Here is a 25524-nt window from a genome sequence, read left to right as displayed (position 1 = left end):
AGAACATAAATTTCGAGTTCAAAAAATGATTGATTCGTTTTGGATTGAATGCACAAGCTTCCAGAGTTTGAAAAACGTAATGGAATAATTGCTAAAAGTTGTAATTCGGGTGTATTGAAATTATTTTGCGTCGGATAAAATACCAAATTTATCCCCGTAATCTCAAATGAATAATGGATACTTCAATGGGAATCCAAAACTTAACTCCACAACCTAGTGCATAAACAACTAGCATACAAGATTAATAAAACAATTGGTTGTATTGCTTATATCTCTTCCCGTCGGTTCAGTTGCTACTCGAGTTTGTTCGTTTCATGTTTGCTCTATTCTCAATACTATCCATTCGAGCCTTCAGGGCTTCACGGATTCGGCTGAGCGGAGTTTTTGCCCATTTTCATTGTATTTTATCCTCTCCTACAGGACACTTCCGACATCTGGTGCATGTACACATCGGTAAAAAACGTATCATTCCTTTGACACATGGTCGCTTCGAGGTGAACAAAATACTCCACTGGGACCAGACCAACAATTTTGTGTGAGTATATGTGGCTTACTACTGTATGACGGCTTTATAGTCCCGCTGTCCAAAGATCGGTTAAACCTGACAGTGGACACCGCTGCTGTCGAGAGATTCGATTTTATACGATTTTTACACTATACCCGTCACTCTTTAACAGCTATTATTTGGGCGTCCCAGAGCACTCACCCGGACAGCAACATTTATACCGGGCATCATCACTGCCTCCGAAACAGGGCACGTCACCCCGTTCACCTCGGTGTCTCACCTGTTCGCATCAACACAGTGGCCATCCGCATCAGGCGACCACAGTGAAGGCTTCTAACCGGGTACAACAGCAATGGAACGACGACTGGGAAGACGACGGAGAAGACGGGGAGGAATACATTGAAATCCCAGTGATAACGGCCTCGCCAAAAAAGAAACGAAAAGCAGAGGAACCTGCGATAGTTCCGCAGGCCCCTTGCCAGTTCTTTACGGCCACATTCGCGCCCAACAGCAACGAGTTTGCACTAATAGAGTGCCTCGGCCCAGTAGTGCCATTCAGTGCCATTTACCGAATTCTGCTGGATCCGAGCAAAAGCCCCACACAGGTTCTATTCTTCCTGCAGAACAATACTGCACTGGTGGAACGTGTATCCAGAGTTGCACTGCCACAGGTTAAATCGTTCCCGGTAATGATTTCAGGAGGCTATCATGCACAGGTGCGCCTATTCCTGCCACCCGGACTGCGAGAGGACGAAATCACACGGTATCCGATGATTGTGCATGTGTAAGTATATTGCATTGCATACGACGCTCATTACGAAATGCTTTTCAGTCTGGTAGCAAGCGAAACGTTTATTAGTTTGAACTGTTTTCGCATAGCCGTGATGTCGCACCAAACTGCTCGAATTGAATTAATTTCGTAGGTATCACAGCATGACGTTGATTTTGGCAGCAGTCCAAAGTTGCCCTGTGCAGAAAGCAGGACACATTTATTTTGTTATCAAGATGACTGTAGCAATTAAGTATTATTATAATTGGCTATGACTGTAAAATGAAATTTTAATCGGGCATACATCATTTCAAATAGTTTAATATTATCCAAGCTTGTATAAAAAGCCTTAAAAAACTGATCATTGTTTTTACTCAAATAATATTACTCCGTCGTTTTTCATTTTGATATTTGCTATAATCTCATCATGTTTGATTTTCTTTTCATGTTGGAGGTTGATTTTATTATTATCAGAAAATCCTAGTCTTTTTTTCAAGCCAACATTTAAGAGGCTGCGCTGCGCATACATTTCAAATGACCTTTTCTTTAAAATGTAGAAAAAGTACATTTCATTTCAGTGTCGAATTTATCACGCCGACCTAATTTGAAGCACGACAAAATCCTGCAAACTGAAACATGATGTCTCAATCCCGGAGCTGTCTCCTAATGAGCACCGCACCGGTCTTACCTAACGCTTGAGCTACAACATGAGATATGTACTTATACTTTCGGGTTACCGTTGCTCAGCAGGAAGAAAAAGTTTGTTCGAAAGTTACCTCATGAATTTTCACTTTACTAAAGTTTCCCACAGGCCAAACGAGAAATTCTGAGCAACCGGCGGCGAATGCTTTCCTTCTTGTTGCATCCGATTAAACTTTAGCTGAAACATTCATCTTTAAAAGAGTTTGGGGTATGTGTAGTAAAACATTTTAATAGGTACTTCTAATGAACAATTAAAACAGCCGCAACAGACAAATTTGTTTTCTGGTGTACGGGAAAAGCGCGAATCGTAAATATTTAGCAAATTACCACATAAAGCGTCTGTAAAATGGGTGCGGACGTCAGGCATACGGACGATAGGCATAAAAATGTTATTCATGTGAACTGTAGGCATAATGGGCGTTACTCTCACAGAGCGATATGTATAATTGATGTTTGGCATAATGGACGGTAGGTCTAATGGACGATAGGCATAATTTACAAAACTTCTCTTTCGAATGAATACGCGCTTGCTTCCATTTAGCATACAGTCTTTTGGCGGAAGGCTGTTTGGCATAAGTTCATTTGCCTAAAAAACATTGGCGTAATCATAAGGGGTCATTTGGCATAATTCCTTAAAAACTATTTTATGACTTTTCATAGAAGATTCAGGCTCGCAAACCGCGAGTAATGTCGGTGGCACCAGCCACTGCCGGGAGGAGAGGCAACCCTCCAACAGAAATCACAACTATCTAGGTTTATTCATTTACTCATTTCAACAACTGTCACAGAAAAGGCCGAACCCTTATTTAGTCAAGTCACAAAAACCGAAATACGAAAGACTTAATCTCTACTTGCCTGAATCTCGTCGAAAACTTCTTTTTAGATTTATAATATTGATAAGAATGTTTTGAAGATCGATGATTAAGTTATCATCAAAATAATTGAAAAATATTTTCGTGCAATTTAGAAACATATTGTAACGTCACTGTTCACTATTTGTTTAGGTTTATCGACGCGGACGGTTTGCCGAGATTTACTATAACTATTCGACTTTCAGCAATAGCCCGTGGTAGATCAACGGATCTCGGGGTTGCTCAAGGGACTTATTTCTTCCGTAGGCGATAGCCCGATTGGGGTCGCATTGAGTACTCTAAGTCTGAAGTCAGAATGGCTCGCTTTATTGTTTGAAAGGTTAGCTTTTATAGTTAAATTTTGGTGGAAAATATCGGTAATGCATATCGATATTTTCCTTATTCTAAATGCATTCTTAAAGCTAAAAAGAGATAGACTACTGGGACAGAAAGATTCATTGTTCGATACATTGGGTTCTGGAATTTGTAATTCGATTCCTTACACCGAGTCACATATGCACTTGTGAAGTGTATGCATGGCGCTGGTGCTTGCGTTCGGTGCCCGCCGTGTGTCTCAATACGATCGGAGTTGTCTGTTTTGTTTTGCTTGTTGCATAATATTTATTTACATGATGTTGTGCATGGCTAGGGTAGAGTACGGATAGTACACCTCCCCCCTTTTTTGAATAATGAAGTGAAACGTAATTATTCAGGAAAAACCAAAAATATAGCTGTCCCAGATGCCTTTACAAATTTGTGATTTTTGAAATGTTTTTTTTTTTGTTCTTGATTTTTTTTGTTTTTATAATATGTTTTGCTTGTCACTATGAGATAAATGTAATTGATAAAAAAAAAATATTATAAGGTATTTAAAAAAAAATTTACTAAAAAACAATTTGATTAGGTATGATGTCACTATATAAAAGTAGTTGTTATTATTCACATTTTAATTAACCTATTTTTATGCACTGTAATGGTTTTCTTTGAGGCAAGGTCCTTTATTGTACAATTTTGCTCTTGGATTTCTATTACTTTAAACGGTCCTATGTAATGAGCGTCTAATTTTTTTCTATTTTCATTAGTTATGTATACCAGATCATCTGTTTCTAACTTAATTGGATTAGTATTCTTATTACATTGTTGCACTCGGTTTTGTTTTTCCTTTAGTAGGTTATCTCTTGCTATGATGCTGGATTTTTGTAATCTAAATTTTAGCTCATTGTAGTACTGGTCAATGTTGTATACTGGTTCTACCTTGCTCTTGCACATGTCTTGTGGTAAGTTTGCCTTTCTTCCATAGACTAATTCGTATGGTGTGAAATCTGTATCGGTATGGGTGGATGTGTTGTAAATAAAAGAGTAAAATTTTATCCATTCATCCCAGTCGTCATGGTGCTCGTTAGAAAATGATCGCAGATATTCGTTAAGACATCTGTGATTCCTTTCCAAGGCTCCGATGGTCTGTGGATGATAAGCCGTTCCGAACGTTTGTTTGAAATTTAGGATTTTTGAAATTTGTTTCAGTACGTCATTATTGTACTCGGTTCCCTGGTCTGATTTTAGTTCAAGGAAATTTCCATAGACTAAAATGAAATTATCTACTAAAGCCCTTGCTATGGTTGGGGCTTCTTTGTTATGTACAGGTATAATAACTATGAATTTCGTTAAATCGCATTGTATCGTAATGCAATAACGATTTTGATTTTTCGTTTTGGGCAGCGGGCCCACTGTGTCAATTGATATGACGTCGAATGGTTTAGTGGGTGTGGTGGTTATGATTAGTGGTTCTTTAGTATGTTTATACACCTTGTTTCTCTTGCAGCGATGGCAGTTGTTAATGAATCTGGCAATTGTTTTCTTCATTGCTTTCCATTCATATATTTCTTTTAGTTTTTTATATAATCTGTATTGGCCTAAGTGTCCTCCGATTGGGGAATCATGGTAGTCGTGTAGTATATTCTCTATTTCGGCTTGTTGGGTTATTTTCCTTCGTGGTTTATATAAAATAATTTCCATGTTTTTAAAATTGCTCACTGCGATTTCTTTGAACGATTCTACTGGTAGAATCGTGAATATTTCATTTTGCTTTGACATAGCTAACTTTGTTATCTGCATTTGCTTTAATATCGTATTTAACCTTAGACAGGCAGACGCTAGAGTCTGGATTCCATCGGTAGTACATTCATATAAATTTTTTTCTTTTTTATTATCTTTTATTTGTATTTCTATCCTGTTCCTTGAGTTCAAACTAATTTGTAGCTCTGGCAGGTTGCAAATTTTTGAAGGATAGTCCGTTTCGTAGATCAGCGGTTGATTCGCTGATTGATTTACGTGTTCCGGCTCCTTTGTATTTTTATTTCTGGTCATAGCTCTAGTGCTAACCGTTAATATTGTCATTTGTTTTAGTTCGTCTGAGGTGATTGCTACTCTTGAAAGTGCATCTGCCCCGACATTACTTTTTCCTTTTATATATTCGATTTCGAAATCGTAATCTTCTAAGTCTAATCGCATTTGTGTGAGTTTTTTAGTTGGTTCTTTCATGCCGAAAAGGTATACTAACGGTCTATGATCCGTTCTGATTTTAAATTTTCTGCCGTATATATATTGTTTGAAATGATTTATCGCCCAGTGAATGGCGATCATTTCTTGATGTATTGTGTGTTTTCTGGCTTCAGCTTGGTTAAAAGTTTTGCTTGCATATGCGATTGGGAGGTCGTTCCCGTCAAAATTTTGTGAAAGTACAGCTCCGCATGCAACATTTGATGCGTCTGTAGTTATGATAAATTCCTTAGTAAAATCTGGGTATTTCAGTATTTGTGGGGAGAGTAAGTGATTTTTTAGTTTATCGAAGGCCTGTTGACATTTGTTAGTCCATTCGAATTTTGCATTTTTCTTTAGTAAGTCGTTAAGTGGCTTAGCTGTTCCTGCGAAGTTTGGGACGAATTTTCTATAGTAGTTGCAAAATGCGACAAATCTACGGATGTCGTCTGGGTTTTTTGGTAACGGGAAGTTTTTGATGGCTGAATATTTTGATTCGTCTGGGTATATTCCTTTGTCAGTGCATTTGTGTCCCAAGTAAATTACCTCTGTCTGAAAAAATTTGCATTTGCTAGGGTTGAGTTTCAAATTGTAATGTCTAAGTCGTTCGAAAACTTTGTTGAGGTTTGTCAGATGGTGCTTGGTCGAGCATCCTGTTACAATAATATCGTCTATGTAAATAAATGCGTTTTCTGGTGTTAGTCCAGCCATGGCTATTGTCATCATGCGCTGGAAACTGTTTGGGCATATGTTAAGTCCAAACGGCATTCGTGTGAATTGGTAATGGCCTGACTGAGTGGAGAAGGCTGTGTATTTGCGGGATTCTTTTTCTAGGGGTATTTGGTGGAAACCCGACTGAAGGTCAAGTGTACTGAAATATTTGGCTCTGCCAAGTTGGTCTAGTATTGTGTCTATACGGGGTAAGGGGTATTTATCCGGTAGGATTTTTTTATTTAGTTGGCGGAAATCGACTACCAGTCTCCATTTTTTGTCTTGTGCGTCTGATTTTTTCGGTACTAATAGGATGGGTGAATTGTATGCTGAGACTGAGTGTTCTATAACGCCGTCCTTCAGCATTTTATTTACCTGTGTTTGGATTTCGTGCGTTTGGGAGTGTATTTGTTTGTAGTTTGGAATGTAGCTTGGTCTGTTATCTGTTAGGTGGATATCTTGAGTATAGAAGTTATTTGTTGTTAGGCGTTCATCTTTGGTGCAAAAGATATCTGAGTAATTTTTTATCAATTGTTCAATTTCATGATGGATGAATTTTGGGGTATCCTTTAGATCTATTTCCTGCAGTACATTTTTTTTGTGGTGTGGTTCTATTTTAGTTGTCGTTTGAAGTATGTGGTAGTTGTCGAGTGGTTCTATTGTTGTCTTTATTTGGTCGTAAGGTATGTATACGGTTTTATTTGTGGTATTAATAAATTTTATTCGTGGGTCGTTTTGTGCGATGATTGTGTTGCTGCAAAAAATTCCGGGTTGGATTTCTTGTGCATGCACGACCATGTCATGTTTAAAAGTTTTGTTCAATTTTCGAATTGCTTCGCTTCTCTGTGGGAGAATGAAACCGTTCATGTAGTTTTCTTCTATAGGGACCTCTATGGTTGCGTTTCCTATATTAAATTGTAGCATCCAAGTGTCGTAGTTAATGACACATCTGTTTGCCGTAAAAAAATCTCGTCCTAAAATTCCGTCCGTTGGGATGGGAAAGTTCTCCGGGACTATCTGAAATGTATGTCTTACTTTCAACCCGTTTTCGAAGTGTAGGTCGGTGTTTGTTGGCCATTATTTGTTGTGCACTTCACTAAAAGTTTTTTTTTTTGTTTTTTTTTTTCTTGTGTGTTTTTGGTTACTGTTTTTCTTTTTTTTTTTTTTAAATTGTCACTTTGAAATTTCGAACATAACACTACGCCGCTTCTGGCGCCGACCACTTTGGTGCCGGCCACGGTTTGCCGCTGTGATCTATGACAATGTTATCGATGGAGATCACTTCCACCAGTGGGGTGGCAATGTAATGTTCCTGTGGCGGTTCCGCCGGCGAATCAGGTAACATCCCGCACTTCAGAGGGTTGCAAGTTAGGCGTCACGTGTCGCCATGTAACGTCACTGTTCACTATTTGTTTAGGTTTATCGACGCGGACGGTTTGCCGAGATTTACTATAACTATTCGACTTTCAGCAATAGCCCGTGGTAGATCAACGGATCTCGGGGTTGCTCAAGGGACTTATTTCTTCCGTAGGCGATAGCCCGATTGGGGTCGCATTGAGTACTCTAAGTCTGAAGTCAGAATGGCTCGCTTTATTGTTTGAAAGGTTAGCTTTTATAGTTAAATTTTGGTGGAAAATATCGGTAATGCATATCGATATTTTCCTTATTCTAAATGCATTCTTAAAGCTAAAAAGAGATAGACTACTGGGACAGAAAGATTCATTGTTCGATACATTGGGTTCTGGAATTTGTAATTCGAGTCCTTACACCGAGTCACATATGCCACCGAGCGGTCGGAGAGCCAGCTCAGCGAAATGCGTGCACTTGTGAAGTGTATGCATGGCGCTGGTGCTTGCGTTCGGTGCCCGCCGTGTGTCTCAATACGATCGGAGTTGTCTGTTTTGTTTTGCTTGTTGCATAATATTTATTTACATGATGTTGTGCATGGCTAGGGTAGAGTACGGATAGTACAATATGAAGAAAAACCATTTTGTAATATTCTGGTATCTCAGTCTCGGAAAAAAGACAAACACAATGCACCTTAATTTTTATTTTAGCGATCATTTGGAGTACAATCAGTACATTATAGATGATTGATACTTCTTTCTTTCCCTTAAGCGCAAGTGAGTTACACTCATTATAAGATCCGAGGTCTATTTACCGTGTCAGTAGCAAACGTTTCCTAGATGATTCAGGATGCAAAGGCCGCATGCCGTGGGTGTTTACTCGCAACTAACCATAAAGTCTATTCGAGCGGCAGCAAGTAAGGACTGTATTTACCCAAGATTTGAGCAGGTCGAAAGCTACAAATATTTCCTATGACATTCGACCATTCGCGATTCGGTCATGTGTGTTTCGACCATTTGTGATTCGGCCATTTGTGTTTTGGCCATTCGATACCAGCTCCATTTACTAGCTAACGGCAGAGTGCCTTACGTCCACTCCCAAGCAGCAATTTAAGCTTTATTTCGTTCCTCTAGAGGCGTTCATGACCCATTTCATAAAATCGCTAATAAAACTATGAGCTCCACTAAAACCTTCTGATGGCCGCTATAAAACGTCCTTTCGGCCAAGAGGCAGATTTTCATAACCTTTTGACGAGTCAGGTCATAAGTTCAAGTACCTAAGTTTATTACGCTCTGCTGAAAGCATAAACAAAACCGATTATGCTTTCGCTGCTTGACGGCAACCGCCATAATCTAACGAAGCTTTTCGCTTTGGCCAACAAAGCTTCCCAAAAAACTAAATCAGTGAAGTTTTACTGTCGGATCATCATGATCGAATTGATTTACAGCACCATTATCGTAATAAAATATCCAAAAGCATATACAATAAATTTTCAACAATTTCCGTTGTTGTGCAGCATATGCGCATTAAATTTTATCGTGCATATTGGAATAATAAGTAACTGAAATTAACGCGTCATCAAAATTATTTTTGAAAACCTGTTGTTTAAACAGAATAAATATATTCGATTAGTCAATCTTAGTTTGACTTGGGGCGAACCAACCAACGGTTGAAAGCCCCATCAAATAGTAAATAAATAAATAAAATCTTAGTTTGGCAAAATTATTCTAGTTGCATTCTGACATGAAAACCGACTAATAATAACTTCCTTTCTGCAAGTTATAGTTTGCTTAGATCAATTGTTGTTTGGTGAAAAAAAATTGCTAGAAAACGGCAATATGGCCTCGCCTAAAAAATGATTTCGGTGTTGACCTCTAATATTCTACATAATATTCTACAAATAGCAGCAATATATCTGATTGGCCAGGATGTTGCCATATTAATAGCACCATAAAACTAACAGTTTTATTGCAACCGTAATAAGATCAACTTTGAATGGTGCGCCATATTTTATTGCTACGCCCCACTTATAGTAAGTTTATAACAGATGTGTCACAGCCTACCAGTTTTATAGTGGTAATATAAGCAACCACAATACAGTTGTTTTATTAACAGTTTTTTATGGTTTTATAGCTAGTTATATGTAGTTTATGACTTGTATTATCGTGGTATTGCGCAGCACCATGATAAAATTAGAGATAATGATTCATGCCGCAATAAAACCTTTAGAAAATTTAAAAAAAAATCAATCGACTTTAAACTTTTTACTTGGGTTATGCCTGCCACACATTATGCCTGTCATCCATTATACCTATCGTCCATACTGACGTGCCCACACTGAGGTCCCAATGTGCACCTTCTCCAGTCGAAGTTAAAATTCAAATTTAAATCATATTTCAAGTCCAATTTCGATTCAATTTTAAGTCCACTTGACTCCAATTTCATGTTTAGTTTCAGGTTCAATTTGAAGTCAAATTTCAAGTGCAATTTCAAATCCAATTTCACGTTCAAATAATGTCTAGTTTCAAATAAAATACCAAGTTCAATTTTAATAATTCAATAAAGTTCCAATCCAAATTGGCCCAAAGATAAATTTAATGCCAAAGCCAATTTGAGTTCAATATCAAATCTAACTTCAAGTTCAATTTTAAGTAAATTTTTTGTCTAAATTCAAGTACGATTTAACAAATAAATTTTTCGTGCAACGTAAGAGCACCACAATCACTAGACACAATCGCGGACAAGACACTTCTAACTCTTACAAAATGTTAAAATAAAACAAATAGGTTGGACATCGGCTCTCGTCCTGAAGTAAGTAAGTAAGTGAAAGTAATTTGTTTTATTTTAACATTTTGTAAGAGTTAGAAGTGTCTTGTCCACGATTGTGTCTAGTGATCAAGTACGATTTCAGCTTTAATTTTAAAATTAATTTCAAGTGCAAGTTAAATTTCAAGTATCACGTCCATTCTTGTCTTAGGTCTGATTTCGAATCGAATCAAAAGTCCATATTCAAGTTCAAGTTTGAGTTCAATTCAAAGCCTAGTTTTCATCTAAATTTCAGGTCTGTCTTTACGTCTCAATTGGCCCAAAATTGAAGTTCAATTTTATGTTCAATTTCATATCTATTTTAAGCCGAAATTCAAGTGCCACTTTGAGTCCAAATGCAATTTTTTGATCAAGTCTACCGGGCTGGGGAACGTTTCCAGTCTTCTTTATGAAATTTAAGGTAAAAAATCTTCATAGCGCAACCTACAATTCCGGAGCTTTAATTTATTATAATTTATTCGGAGTTTTTAAAAGAATTATATTCTAAAGTACTCAAGTTTTTCACACGAGATTAATCTGACACTTCTTACTGGCATGGCATGTACACCATTTATTTAGGCAGATAAAATATTTCGAAACTTACATTTCTTAGTGAAACAATTTTTCACGCTGCAGCGGAAGTTTGTCATAAGAAAACTGCACATCGTCATACGTAACATTTCTTTCGTCTATCATGGACAGACAGCATTTGTTTGCCAAAATTTATGCACGAATTGTTTAAACCGTGTGCAAGCGCTATCCAACTCCCGCAAAAAAAGAAATATTTTGAATTACAGCTCAACATTTCAAGTAACTACGGGTGATCAACAAATTCTCTTCGTCATATTCAAAGCAGGTAGGAAACCCAAGTGGACTTTTTTTAAAAATCATAGGGAAAAATTGTATTTTTTTCAATATTATCTTTTCGTCGATAACGAAGGAGTGTTCCATAAACATTAATGTCAAGCAATAGTTCAAATGCAATTGGCATCTAATGGTGTTTTTTCGTCTCTATGTCGGGAAAGTAGACGAAGACCCGCCATAGATCAATCCATCCTGCAGCCTAAGTTGATTGGGTAAAAATAGATTCGCTATCCTACGATTACTTGATTTCTTCAGGGCATAACATGTTTACTGAAAGGTCAGTTCCTCACTTTCTGTGTTGGTCTGGGCACGCCAGTAATCGTCTATTATATCTATCGTCCATTCCCGAGCAAGAGAAAATTACTGAAGGATACCTGATCCAGATATTTTTTGGTGAATAACTGCATATCTGAATTTGGTATTGACGAGCTTGACATAAGAGGTAAAATAGCTGAAATAATAGCTAAAAAATTTCTACAAACTCTTAAATAATAATGTTATAGCAATATGAGTAATAATAATAAAAAAAGGAGAGTTTGTATTGGGCCTTGCAGCAATTTTACGAGTCCTATGCAAAAGCATGTTTTAATAATAATTATCATGTACTTACCAAATACTGTGATCCCCCGTTCATTTGAACGATTCCTCATACAAACTAACGGGGTCAGTTTTTAATTTGAACTACTGGTAACCCTAAATATATGTGACCTGGCTGCCCTGCTCTTTGTTATTGTCTTGGTGGTTTGATTCAGTTGGTAGTTGCAAGCAACGAATATTTCATTCTCCGATCGGATTTCTACCATAATCGTTGGGAAAACGCAATGTGAAACAGATTTTTTTCTGTCGGAAGATTTGACCACTACGACCATTATTTTGATCTATTGTGGTATGTGAAACAGATTAAACACGCTAGATCAGCACAAACAAATCGTGTTTATGTGCATTGTCTGCATAAGCAAATGATGTCATATTGAGAATGACGTTTGAACCATTTTTAATTTGCACGTCGTGCCAACGGGGTTCAAATTAAAAAGTGTTCAGATTAAAAACGTTCAAATGAACGGGGGTCCACGGTACATTGAAAAATGCTTGTCAAGCAAGGAATGGTGAGGTGGGGAAGCAATAACAAAAAACTAATGGTTCAAATTGCTAAGTTGCAAGCATGTGTGGGACACGCACCAAATAACCACGCTAATAATTTTCGCGTGGGAATCTAAATAAGTGGAATCTCCGCAATAACAGATTCTGACAACTGTAACTCATTTAATTATAAATAAGCAATATAGGTTCCACCACTATACATGCTAAGTATCAGTTTATAACAAAATATGTTACTTGCAAAAATATTAGTCAATAGTTAACTAACTACGTTGCATCACATTTATTACATTTGCTAACATATTGCTAGAAATGCTAAAATATTTATGAAACATCTGGAAATGTTAACAATTTATCTTTAACACAATGTGCCAGATAAAAGCAGTGACACAGATTGTGTATTATTTACTCGCCTTCGAGCCAAAGAAAATTCCGCACCTTCTCTTAAAATCTAAAACTGACGGAAATCCTATTTCTAAACAACGTAGCGGTTCAAAACCATGCACCACGACTAAAATATACGTATGATGTCTCACTTTACAATGATATAAGCATAACGTATGAACAACCCTGAAAGAATTTCCAACCAACAAGTGAACTTTTACTCCATCCCGCAGCTACTCCGGTCCTGGGACACAGCTCGTTACCGACAAGTGGCGCTTCGATTGGAACACATATCTAGCTGGAACGAAAGACTATATCATCACACAAATCGATGGCCGGGGTTCCAGTGGACAGGGCTATCAGCTGCTGCATGAGGTGTACCGCCGTTTAGGTACCGTGGAGGTGTCCGATCAGCTTGAAGTGGCGGAATACCTGCGCGATAGTTTACACTTTGTTGACAAGCGACGAGTTGGCATCTGGGGCTGGAGCTACGGTGGTTACACGGCCACCCTGGCAATGGCCAGCCCGACAACGCTATTCCAGTGTGGCATCAGCGTTGCTCCTGTCACTAACTGGAAACTTTACGGTAAATTGACCTGCACACTCCATGAAGCCATCTGACAAAATTATTTCCGACTCAATCTCTTTGCACAGACTCGGCGTACACGGAACGCTACATGGGCCTGCCGAACGTTACCGACAATTACAAAGGCTACGATGATAGTGATTTATCTAAACATGCTGAAAAGCTGCGCGATAAACAGTTTCTAATGGTGAGTTTAGCATTCAGCAAGCAGTTTCTGTTTGCTCTATATTCAATTCAGGCTGTTTTATGCAAGCGCAAAATCTACATACGCTATATTGTCACACAATATGAAATATTTGCAGACTGCCCTTTAGTTTTCGCTTAGACCTTATAATTTAATTTAATTAAGAGCGAAACAGTAAGTACCTGCTAGTGTTTTTCATTAATGTTTGACAGAAAATATTGATCAAAAACTCGGAAGTTTCCCTTCCGTAGCATGCTGCGAGTAAATGTTAATCTAAGCGCAACTGTTCATCAGAATAGAGCAAACTCCAGTCAAGCATAAAGCATACTTCTCGATGGGCGTAGAGTACGCTACACGGTCATTAATCATTCAATTTTACGCTACATAGAACAACCACCAGTGGACTGGTTGGAAGGTTCTGGCCTAACTTACTGCCTCCGCTCACCACAAAATATGCAATTTGTGTAGTGAATGTTTCGAAAATTAAATTCTCCTGTATTTAATCTATCCGTTTCCACACTTTCCTTTTTCCATGGCTACCCATGAAAGATCCATGGCACGGCAGACGATAATGTGCACTTTCAACAGAGCATGGTATTCTCTAAGACACTGTCGGCCAAAGGAGCCCTCTTCAAGCAGCTGATATACCCAGACGAGGGTCACAACTTGGCCGGCGTGAAGCGGCATCTGTACCGATCGATGACGCTGTTCTTCGAGGATTGCTTCCGGAAGCTGGTAAGTGCAGAGTGTATTTTCCGAGCAAACCATTAACACTACATAGAGGGTTAAGTGAATTGCCATTTCGAAGAAAAGGCTGGAACGAATTACTTTACTACCCATATGCTTCTGGAAAGCTCGTAACAGTTTGTTTTCGACTCAATCTCGGAGGCTTAATCGTTTCGTTGCCGGTGGCGTTCAGTGGTAAGCCTAGGTGTGAGGAGATATTTTTTTGTGAACGAACTCGCTTCTTATACGATTATGACAATAAACCTTTTTTAAATGATTTAGCGAATCACGTAATTTTAAGCTATATAAGTAAATGACGAAATAAGACATTGAATTTAATAACTTTTAGGTAGACGCACATCATTGCTTATTATTAATACCGCAGTTTTTTTAATGTAATGGTTAATTTCCCAAACTATTCAGTAAATTACTATATTAATGCAATAAGAAAATACTCGAGATACATTGTTCAAAAAATATGACAATAAATCTCTCCACTACCTCAAAATTATTAGTATAGATTTACCGTTTTTAGTAAAACAGCTAAACATGACATCTTATCTATTTTGTGCAACTTTATTTCTGTTTTATTTTATATCTATTTATTCGAAGTTAGTGGAAAATATCATAAAAAGACATCCGAATTGTAAAAGGACCTAATGTATTTTAATAATTACAGTGGTCAGTTGCAAAATTAGTTGCAGATATTTCTAGCTTGGCAAAGTGCCATGTTATATGACTCGAAACGCGGTTATACCATCCTGTGAATAAAACGTTTCTATGATTAACACTAAACATACCGACTGAACTCCACGAATACTTTTTGCTAACAGACCGAAACCGCCGCGGTTGTCGATAGATTAGCTTTATATTTTTCTCGATATAAAGATAGATAGTAGAGCAACAAGCTTTGCATTGAGTTTTAATCAATCAATCAATCAATTAATCTAATGTATACCCAGCCAGTTTGATCCTGGTGTTTGTTAGAGTTAATCTCAAACGCACATCTTGTCTTCTTGTATTAATATTTACCATGTATAATTCTATATACCGGGTATATGTTTATACAAAATAAATATTAAATCTGCCAGACCCACTGAGCAACATTTGCCGCAGAGATGATTCTTAAAATGTATCTAGATGAAATATAATTTGATGAATGATACATTTTCGAATCTACAGGGGAAGAAGAAACGGAGACAACAGTACCATCCGTTCTCATATTTATATTTATATATCACTAGCTGACTCGACAAACTTCGTATTGCCACAAATTAAACTGTGTTGTACATAAATCGTGAATCTCGAATGATCTTTGTCACAATCTCGAGTCTTGCAAGTTTCTGAGGAGGTCAACCTTAGATGATTCATTTTGGCAGTTACGTAACTATGAAAGCATGGGTAGTTTAATATACAAATTTGAATTTTTTCCTCACAGTAAAGTAGAAAACAACTCCTCCCATTGCTTAGCCAGAAAGCGGCTGATAAAGCGGAGCAAATTTTAGTTTTTGAAATTGGTTTTAAAAATCGGAAGGCAAAAAATAATTTGTGGGATGTAAGTCGAATTTTTTTTAATAAAATTAATTGTCTGTGGGCTCTACAGCCTAAAAGAACTCGAAAAATGACTCCAGACACTCATGTTAACGCGTCTAACACCAGACAGAAATGGAAATTCAAACAATAGAATTTGCAAAAATCGCCATTTTTTTCTTTTCGTAGGTTTTTGCATGGAAAACAATATCATGTATATGAAAAGCAAGAACAGATTTGGTTTTCACGTTTAAACTTTAGGTAAAAATACGTTAGTTTTGCTCGATTAAAAAATTCTCTTTCCGTTCAGTTGCCCAACACTGGAAGGACAACAACTTGATAAAATATTTATAGTAGCCTTATTGACTAATGTTTTATGGAAGAGTTTGAAATTTCTTGAGTTCGATTAGTTTTTCAGTTACTCAAAAATATCTATTTTATTTGTTTGAGAGTCCTTATCCCACTACTACAGGGGTGAGGGGTCTCAAACCACCATAAAATAAATTCATGCCTCTAAAATCCCCTACATGCCAAATTTGGATGCATTTGCTTAATTAGTTCTCGAGTTATGAGGAAATTTGTATTTCATTTGTATGGGGGCCCCCTCTTAAACAGGGGATGGGTCCCAATTCATCATTGAAAGAATTCTTGCCGCCTCCCCCACATGCAAAATTTGGTTCCATTTGCTTGATTAGTTCTCGAGTTATGAGGAAATTTATATTTCATTTGTATGGGAGCCCCCCCTGCTAAAGAGGGGAGGGGTCCTGATTCATCATAGAAAAAATTCTTGCCTCCGAAAACCCCCACATGCCAAATTTGGTTCCATTTGCTTGGTTGGTTCTCGAGATAGGAGGTGTACTATCCGTACTCAACCCTAGCCATACACATCACCATGTAAACAAATATTATGCAACAGGTCAAAACAAAACAGACAAAACTCCGACCGTATTGAGACACACGGCGGGCACCGAACGCAAGCGCCAGCGTCATGCGTACACTTCACAAGTGCACGCATTCTGCTGAGCTGTTTCTCCGACCCGTCGGTGGCCGATATGACTCGGTGTTCAGTAAGGATTCAAATTACAGCTCCAGAACCAAATGTATCGAACAAAGAATCTTTCTGTCCCAGTAGTCTATCTCTTTTTAGCTTTAAGAATGCATTTAGAATAGGGAAAATATCGATATGCATTACCGATATTTTCCACCAAAATTCAACTGTAAAAGCAAACCCTTTGACTAATAAAGCAAGCCATTTCGACTTCAGACTTAGTGTATTCAATGCGACCCCAATCGGGCTATCGCCGACTGAAGAAATAAGTCCTTCGAGCAACCCCGAGATCCGTTGATCTACCACGGGCTATTGCTGACAACAAATAGTGAATAGTGATATACTATAGAGGAAATTTGTATTTCATTTGTATGGGAGCCTCCCTCCAACGGAGCTAGCACCAACTCGTATATCAATGTACGAAAACAATCGTAAATATCTCCTAATAAACTCGAAATCGTGACTAAATCTGGATAAAGTGGGATCAAGTTGATTTTCTATCGTATATAATGATAATGACTGACATATTTACGATTTTCAGCACAATATCGTAGAGTAGTACAGAGCGACTCGCGCTTAATCGTATATTATCGTATATAAATACTTATATAGTCGTAACGCTCAAAATTATTCGTAATCACGTATATCGCTTCCAAAATAGTACGAATATGCCAATTTTGCGCATGAAATACGATTTATTTAGCATGTATATCTGTACGTAATACTGATTTTTACCTTTTTTATACATATGAAAATGCTAGCTGGGGGTCATAATTCCCCTCCTAAAGAGGGAAGGGGTCATCAATCACCATAGAAAAAATTTCTTGTCTCCAAAACCACCCACATGCCAAATTTGGTTCCATTCGCTTGATTAGTTCTCTAATTATGCAGAAATTTGTGTTTCATTTGTATGGGAGCCCCCCTCTTAGCGATGGGAGAAGTCTCTAACTATTATAAGAACCTTCTCTGCTCCCAAAAACCCGTGCATGCAAATTTTCACGGCGATTCAGAGAGGGGGGGGCGGCTTCCATACAAATGAAATACAAATTTCCTCATAACACGAGAACTAATCAAGCAAATGAAACCAAATTTGGCATATGAAGGTTTTTGGAGGCAAGAATTTTTTCTATGGTGAATTAGCCCCCCACTTTAGGAGGGGCGGGGAGCTCCTATACAAATGAAATACAAATTTCTTCATAACTCGAGAACTAATCAATCAAATGGAAGCATATTTGGCGTGTGGGTGTTTTTGGAGGCAAGAATTTCCATGGTGAATCAGAACCGCTTACCTTTTTAGGAGGGGGGGGGGCTCCCATACAAGACTGTTTGAATCAACACAATCCATCCCGGTTCGGCGTGGATGCGGATTTTACGTCAGAAGGTATAGGGACTCCAAATCCCGACATTAAACAAAATAAGACGGGCAAACTGAATCCCGGAAGCAGTATGTGACGAAGATAGATTGCGTGGTGACAGAGGACGAAACCTACGGCAGACGTCCAATAGAAATGCTATGAGGCAACCGGTAGGGGAACACTGGCAGACATTTTTACGTATATGAAACTGTCGAACTTCGCTACGATATCTCTAGCTTGACAGGCTGTGTTGGTACCACTGACTTTTCAACGTTTTCATTGTAGCCGGTACTGTCAATCAAAAAGTTTATGTGAATAAGCGTCAGAAAAAACTGCCAGTGCTTTTCCTGAAGCAATACGATTGTTCCATGTTGTTTTGGTCGGATTTGACATCCTGCCATTATGGAACAAAGACAACGGAGTTGTATGGCGCCAACTACGTGCAGGGTGCAGGTGATGCCCAAGGACAAAATCCCGTCCAATGGGCCAGAGCTTCAGCAAATCGAGAAAAGTTGGGTTATCGTTAAGCGGAACCCTAAGAAACCCAATAAACTGTTGGAAACCAGATACAGTTTAGGGTAAATTGGCGTTGTACAATGAATAAAGTGGGCAAGTTTACTGTATAGAACTAGAAATTTTAATCAGTTTCACGCATTCTTGTTTGACGAAGTAACACCTTTTAGTTATTTTTAGATCAACTATTTCAAATAGAAATGAACACAATCTTCGGTTCGATCTGTAGCAGTACGAAGTTTAACGGGTCAGCTAGCAGCTAATAAAATAAAGTTCCTTTGTTGAACATGTTAACAGAAGCCGAAAATTGAGAAAGAAAAAGTTTCATCTTTCTCTAATAAAATAGAGCAAAAGTGGTCTATAAAAGTTTGAAGCCCACGCGCGGCACTGAGAAACCTATATATAAAGAATTTCTTTTCAATTCGACAAAAAAGTGCTTTAGGTGCTTTGAGGGAAACCATGAACTAGTAGCAGGTTGTCTTGCTAAAAGTTGGCAAATTTGCAAATGAACAAAACTATATTCTTTTTGTTGAAAACCCGAAGTTTGTAACCACACTCCGTAATTCAGAGAAACGTTTGTTGTCAAAATTTTAATCTAATTCTCGGGTAATTTTTCAAATAGACCTATGTGACAATGAGAGATTCTCTTCGCGTCTCGTCTCCTTCGCTTTTCATGGCTACATAAATGCATGGAGCAGAAAATTTTCAAAACAATAAACTAACTAGTGACACCGGGAACCGATTCATGCAAAGCTGATGTGTTAAAATGCATTAGTATCGCCGTAAAAAGCGAAATAAAGGAGACAGGAAGAGAATCTCTCATTGTCACATAGGTCTATTTGAAAAATTACCCGAGAATTAGTTTTTGTGGATTGTGACATGTGGTAGTATTTCAGATTATTGAAAACGAAAACGAAATGCTAAACTCCAGAAAAAAACGATTCAAAATAACCGAATAGAACAGCGTGGATCCAACATAAATTATGTTTTCAGCCTTCAGTTGAACCTTAATCTAAGATCAACTTTCAAGTTTATGGAAACTAACCAATTATTTCTATATTTTCCAACAGGTGCCCCAGGAAGTGAAAGCTGGCCTCGGTAACGGTGGCTCCAGCGATTAATATTTGCTGGACTACTTCGGCGACATTGACCCAGCGTCAAGTTTCATGTAAAAGTTTCTTCCTACTTCTTCGAGCATCTCGTAGCACAGCAGAGCAGTATGATCTGAAACTGCTCTAAAGGTAGGCATTTACTAGCGGCAGCGTGGCTCCACCGTTCGATGCAGACGGAGCCGCCTTACATTTAGTGTTTTCCCTACGTTTCACACCGTTTAACCGTAGCAGAAACAGTTGGTGCTGCCTCTAATAGCCTTGAGAAGACAACAACAACAACAAAACAAATATCTCGTTGAACATCATCATAACGAATCACTTCAGTAGGAAAAACTTTAGACTGTAAACTTGTAGCTGGTGGTCGCGTAGTAGTAGGACCGAAAGCAAAGAAGAGAGCTTTCTTATTAAATTATAGGATGCAAAAAACACACTGTTTAGGTACTCCTTCCCTGACAGTATGCAAGTGAAATGAAGTCCGGGAAAATATGGTTGTGACTTACTTCCGAATTGACGGTGCATTGCGGGCTGGTTGCAATTTAGCGATAAATGAATGCAATACTTAACTTTAGCATGGATTATTTAAAGCAAACCATGTTAAGGAGTAAAATGCGACATTAAGGTGCTTAGTTCTTTTGGCAATGCTTAACGAACTGATTTGTGTATTATCTCTGTATAGGCTGTTTCGCATTTAGCAGTAATCTAGATCTTACCGAATTGAGCAAATCCTTTTCAGTTTTCATTGTTGTTAGCATTCGTTCTGGTATAGACTGTCTTGTGTAAAAAAAACGACATCTATGCAAATAATGCAAATCCTTAAACGATTTCTTCGCTATTTGCATAAATCAATTTATATTTTCATAATAAAGACCGCCCCCATACCACGAAACCATTGAGAGATTTAATATTTACGGAACAGTAACATGTACGTTAGACATCATGAACAAAGGCTCAAGAGGATCGAATAGGTTTAAAGCAATCGCGGCCCCCATTTGTTATGTGACAGGAAAATATTCACTGTTATTTATTCTTTCAGCATTATCTATGATTTAGTACGTACTAGTATCATTTAATAGCAGCTCCATATATCCGCCCAGACATTTTTGAGCAAAAAAATGGTAAGAAATTTTGAACACAAAAGTAATCGCATTCGTTGTGGTATAACAAGAGGTATTAAAATTTTGGAAACTAATAAACCGCGACAATATTCTACCGACTTTCGTGGCCATCATGCGTATAATGACTGTTTAACGAAAACAACCATCAAGTCCTGAATATTTTATACTCATTTTCAAACAAAGCTAATACCGATAGATGCTCATGCCCACGTCCCACGGCAGAGTCCAGGGAATGTCGACTAATTAACGCTGTTATTTTCTTTAAACCCGCTTCTTCGGTGGGCTACCTACAGCAGATTCATTCCTGGTGTGGCGGGGTGTGGGAGCTTGAGTGGGAGTTTTCTCGCCTTACCCGGTTAATTTGAGGTGTGATAAAATCGTTTAGAAAGGATGCATTCGTTTGGCCTTTGGGCAGGCCAGTTCAAACAAGTGCCGGAGCGATAACCGAGTGGGGAGGTTTGCTCCGTTGAAGCAAACCAGGAAGACCGAAAACAATACTCCGTGTAATTTCTATTCAACGAAGCAATTGTAAAGGTGGTCGGGTAATATTTATTGTGCGAATGTACATTTGCTTAGCTAATGTATTTACCATTTGGAGCATCATATTTAACTTTTGCGGCGAGGTGTCGGATATCAGGAAAATCATTGAAATAATACGAAAAGCGTATTATGTTCGAATATAAAATTAATGGAAAGCAATTCTTAAAAAACCAATTTACTTATTTTTCAATTTTTCTAAGTTTTAAATATAATCTCCAATTGGATTGTTTATCGACTCACCCCTATTGATTCATAAGAAGTTTTTCCATTAGTTGATCGACAAAATAAAGACAAAGACAGTAATGACTTTAGTGATGAGTAGTTACGTCGTTCATATTAAGTAAATTAAATAAAAGATTCTAACCTTTTTTCTTTGCATTGAATTTGCAATACACTATTCTCGGTAGTCCAATATGAAACCACTGATATCTTCACTATCCATTTTCAAGTAGAAATAACCTCTCATGGGGGTGAAGCAGGTACGAACGACCGACGCTTTCAGCGAACATAAATCTCCCCTACACAGCATCAAAGGACACGTCTCGCCCATTATTCGAGCACCACGTTTGCAGCGCGCAATCGAACGAGGGTACGCTTTTGTCAAAGAGCACTATTTCATACTCGGCGGTGTGTAATGCCACAATTTTCAATGGATTGTGAAGCAGCTTGTGAATGCTCGCGATGCAACATTCAACAGCATCTGTAGAACAAGCTAGCGATTTGTGGGCAATAAATTTTATGCCACGGTCAAAATCGCAACCAGTTGATGGTTTTTGCACTGCAGCAAATCGGAATAAAAACGTCGATAAAAATTCACCGTCGGGTGAGACTTTCTTAATGAACCACAGCAATTGGGGCTTCAATATCGCGCCCCTGCGACGCAGCAGCGACGGTAAAACCTAAAGCATACTAATTTCCTCGGAGCATTAATGCGAAACCATAAATTAATTCTAAATCCTACAGAGCTGTAAAGGAGATTATGAAAAAAAATATGCGTCTCGCAAGAGAATTTCTCTGGTTTTCAGCCACAGCTGATAACGCCCGGCAGTGTTGATGTTTAAATTTCAACACATTCCTCGAAAATAAAAATGTCGCAATGAAATTGTCCACTTGTTTGTTCAGTAGACTCAAACAATGGATTGTTTGAATATGCACAATATAGGTACCGGTTGGACTGATAACTATCATCTTACAACTATATCAAGATATTTAATATCAATTATATGGTTTGTCTTAGGAATCTGTTTAAACTAATACTCATGTTAAAGTATTGCAGATGGTTTTGTAGACAACAGCAGAAAATTGTTTCTTGCCTAAGGTAAATTTCCGTGACAACCGCGCCGTATCGTGCGTTTGGCCAGACTGGCACCCGCCAGGGGCGCTAGCCCTTGAGGGCACCGAAAAAGGTCTGAACTACAGTAACGTATGCTTTAAAACGGATTAATTTCAGATGGTGATAAAAAATATTGCAAAATAGAATGCAACAGATTAAATTTTCCCCAAATGGTCGTATCCTTACCGGCAACTTCCAGCAGGTTCATCTTTCCGTTCATCGCAAGCCCCAAAGGATAGAATAGTGGCTTACACTTTCCCTTCTTACAGATCGTCAGTTAAAGAAGGACTTTCGTCGAGAATTTGGTGTGCGAGATATATTTGATGTCATCGTCTACATCGGCTCATCGTAGGACATGTTTGACGCTTACGCCGCTCCTTCTGGGTGACTGCTTGCTGCTCAAAAACGGCCGACCTCGACTGACACTTCGCATAAAAATGTCCGTTTTGTTTAGCCACTTTGCTCTTAATCTATCTATTAAGCTTCGGCTGCACTTTACTATCACCTTTCAGCGTTGAGCGGCCGGAACCAAACTTTCGTGGTACGCTCTCGCCTTTCTCCAGTAGGAGGGGATGTTGTAAATAGCTGATCGGTTATATTCGGCGGACACGAAGTGCCATACGATATCCAACTTCTTCGCTCCGGAGTGAAGCTAGCAGTACGAATAAAGCATCGAGCGTAGTTGCTTGATAATTGTCGCCAGTGCAATTGCAAATCAACTGATAACGCTGTCAATTTTTTTTTCTGTACACAACCGGTTTGCTACGATTGGCATTTGACAATGCGTAGGTGAATTTACCACCAGGTGGCAGGATAACCGCATGGAAAATCGTTAAAATCAGCTTATTTTGTATGATGCATACGTTAAGTATAGCCTCCTGTATAAGGATCATTCTACGAATTGTGCACGATTGTACAACTCGAAAACCGATAAATTTGGAAGGAATACTGATTAAGCATACGAAGGGGCACCAAATTACGTCTTCGCCAAGGGCGCCATAATGTCACGCTACGGCTCTGCCTGAGTGGCCTGTCCTGTACACAGAAGACGTCTCCATTCAATGCGATTCATGGCTGTTCGTCGTCAGACTGACAATCTGCGTTGGTCTAGCCATCCTGCCCGATGTGCGCCTTGTCTTCACGTTCCAGCCCGGTCGTTGTCCAGAAATTATTTTCAGTAGGCTGTCATCCGACGTCGTTACATTGTGGCAAGCCTACTGTAGCCGGTCAATTTTCATTCACCTTTTCCTTGTTTCATTATCTGCCTGCAGTCCACAGTAGATGATGCGCAACTCCTTCCATTCAAAGACAGTAAAGGCGCGCTGATTCACCGTAAGCATAACCTCTTATGTCTTATTAGTGTTTTGAGGATGGTCAACTTCATGGTGCGTTGAATTTTACTCGAGTACGATTTCTTGCTTAAATGCATCTTCACAGTTTCTTCACTATCTCCAGCCGCTACGGGTATACTATGGCAACGGCGATGCCCCGCAGATGCTTAGTGTTAGGTCGTGACTTTCGACTTGCCCAGCTAGCACCAAATCGTACACCAATAACCGAAAATTATCGTAAATAACTCTTCACAAATTCAGAATCGTAACTAAAGCTGAATAAAGGCCGCCAAAGTTGGTTTTCAGTCGTATATAATGATATTAGCTGACATACATGCGATATTCAGCACAGAATCGTATAGCAGTACGAAGCGGGTCGGGCTTAATTGGATATTATCGTATATAATTACTTATATCGATGAAACGCGTATGTTTATTCCTCATCACGTATATCGCCTCCAAAATACCACGGATATGCCAATTTTGCGCATCAAATACGATTTATTAGCATGTATATATGTACTAAATGGTTAGTTTCAACTTTTATATACATATAAAAATGCTAGCTGGGTGATGTCATGTTTTAACCATTGAGAGTTTTGAGCGCATGCATATTGCAACCAAAGTTGCAAATTGAGCGAGAAGCAAACGATACCCACTCTTACGCAAGCGAGTGTGAGAAGCGAGGTATCCAACGTGAGAAGCGAGGTAGGATAAACAACCAGTTGCGAGCGCACAATCTCGTAGCGTCCTTCTGCACAGCCCACTTACGATGCAAGCCAATACCAACAGCTCATGAGCGCGAGTGACATTTTACGGCCTCCAGTGACGAATACACGCGAGCGATGCGACATCAACTTCTCGGTCATATCGGCCTATACTTCTATGTCTTCCACTTGTCCGGGAAATAACCATCCTCCCGACATTTAAGCAGTACTGTCCAGAACATATTTGGGTACGCTTTTATTGCTGCTTTCGAGGCCATATTAGGGTTTTCATCTGGACCGCGCGCGTGTCGTCTAGCTACTGCCACTATCTCATCGTCAGAAACTTGCAGACTGTCAGCATTTTCCGCCTTTTCCAAACCGTAACGTATTTCACCACACTGTAAAGGTGTGTGTCGGGACAAGTCCCTCCACGATGGTCTTCAGTTTATCCGAGCATAGTTTGCTACACTCAAAAAAATCAGCACGTCAAGTTTACGTGAAAACATAGGTAATTCTCATCCATCAAACTTTTCATGTAACATTCACGTGAATTGTTGGTAACTCGCACTCATACTAACCAGTCTACGTACGATCCCGGTAAATTTTATCAATTTTCCCATTAGCTGGTACATGAAGTTCACGTAAGTGCTGTACAGAAGTTTACATGAATTTTCACGTGGATGCGACGTGGTGATTTTTTTGAGTGTTGTAGTCGCAGATCGTTTGACCTTCGCCATCATGATACGGTATGCATTACCCCACGGGTTGGCATCAGCTTTCTGGCACAGCTCCTTGTAGCAGTTGCTTTTGCTCCACTTTTTTCCTGTTTCAATGCAGCCCTGGCTAGTCTGAACACCACGCTACACTCGT

At 38.7% G+C, this 25524-nt stretch overlaps 1 protein-coding gene across 1 annotated transcript in view; it reads left to right on the top strand.

Annotated features, from left to right (window-relative positions):
• The window catches only part of LOC128740273 (prolyl endopeptidase FAP), an 80784-nt gene extending 61123 nt beyond the window's left edge, over window positions 1-19661 (top strand). The window contains exons 10-15 of the mRNA XM_053835812.1: window positions 421-535; window positions 678-1289; window positions 12808-13160; window positions 13229-13347; window positions 13894-14079; window positions 19587-19661. Of these exons, the coding sequence (XP_053691787.1) occupies window positions 421-535; window positions 678-1289; window positions 12808-13160; window positions 13229-13347; window positions 13894-14079; window positions 19587-19637 (1436 nt within the window). The 3' untranslated portion in view covers window positions 19638-19661. The remainder of the gene's footprint in view (window positions 1-420; window positions 536-677; window positions 1290-12807; window positions 13161-13228; window positions 13348-13893; window positions 14080-19586) is intronic.
• Window positions 19662-25524: the final 5863 nt, after the last annotated feature.

Source organism: Sabethes cyaneus, chromosome 3, assembly GCF_943734655.1.
Source record: "Sabethes cyaneus chromosome 3, idSabCyanKW18_F2, whole genome shotgun sequence".
Lineage (NCBI taxonomy): Eukaryota > Metazoa > Arthropoda > Insecta > Diptera > Culicidae > Sabethes > Sabethes cyaneus.
The sequence above is the reverse complement of the archived record's forward strand: the minus strand, read 5'-3'. Positions and strand labels throughout refer to the sequence as shown.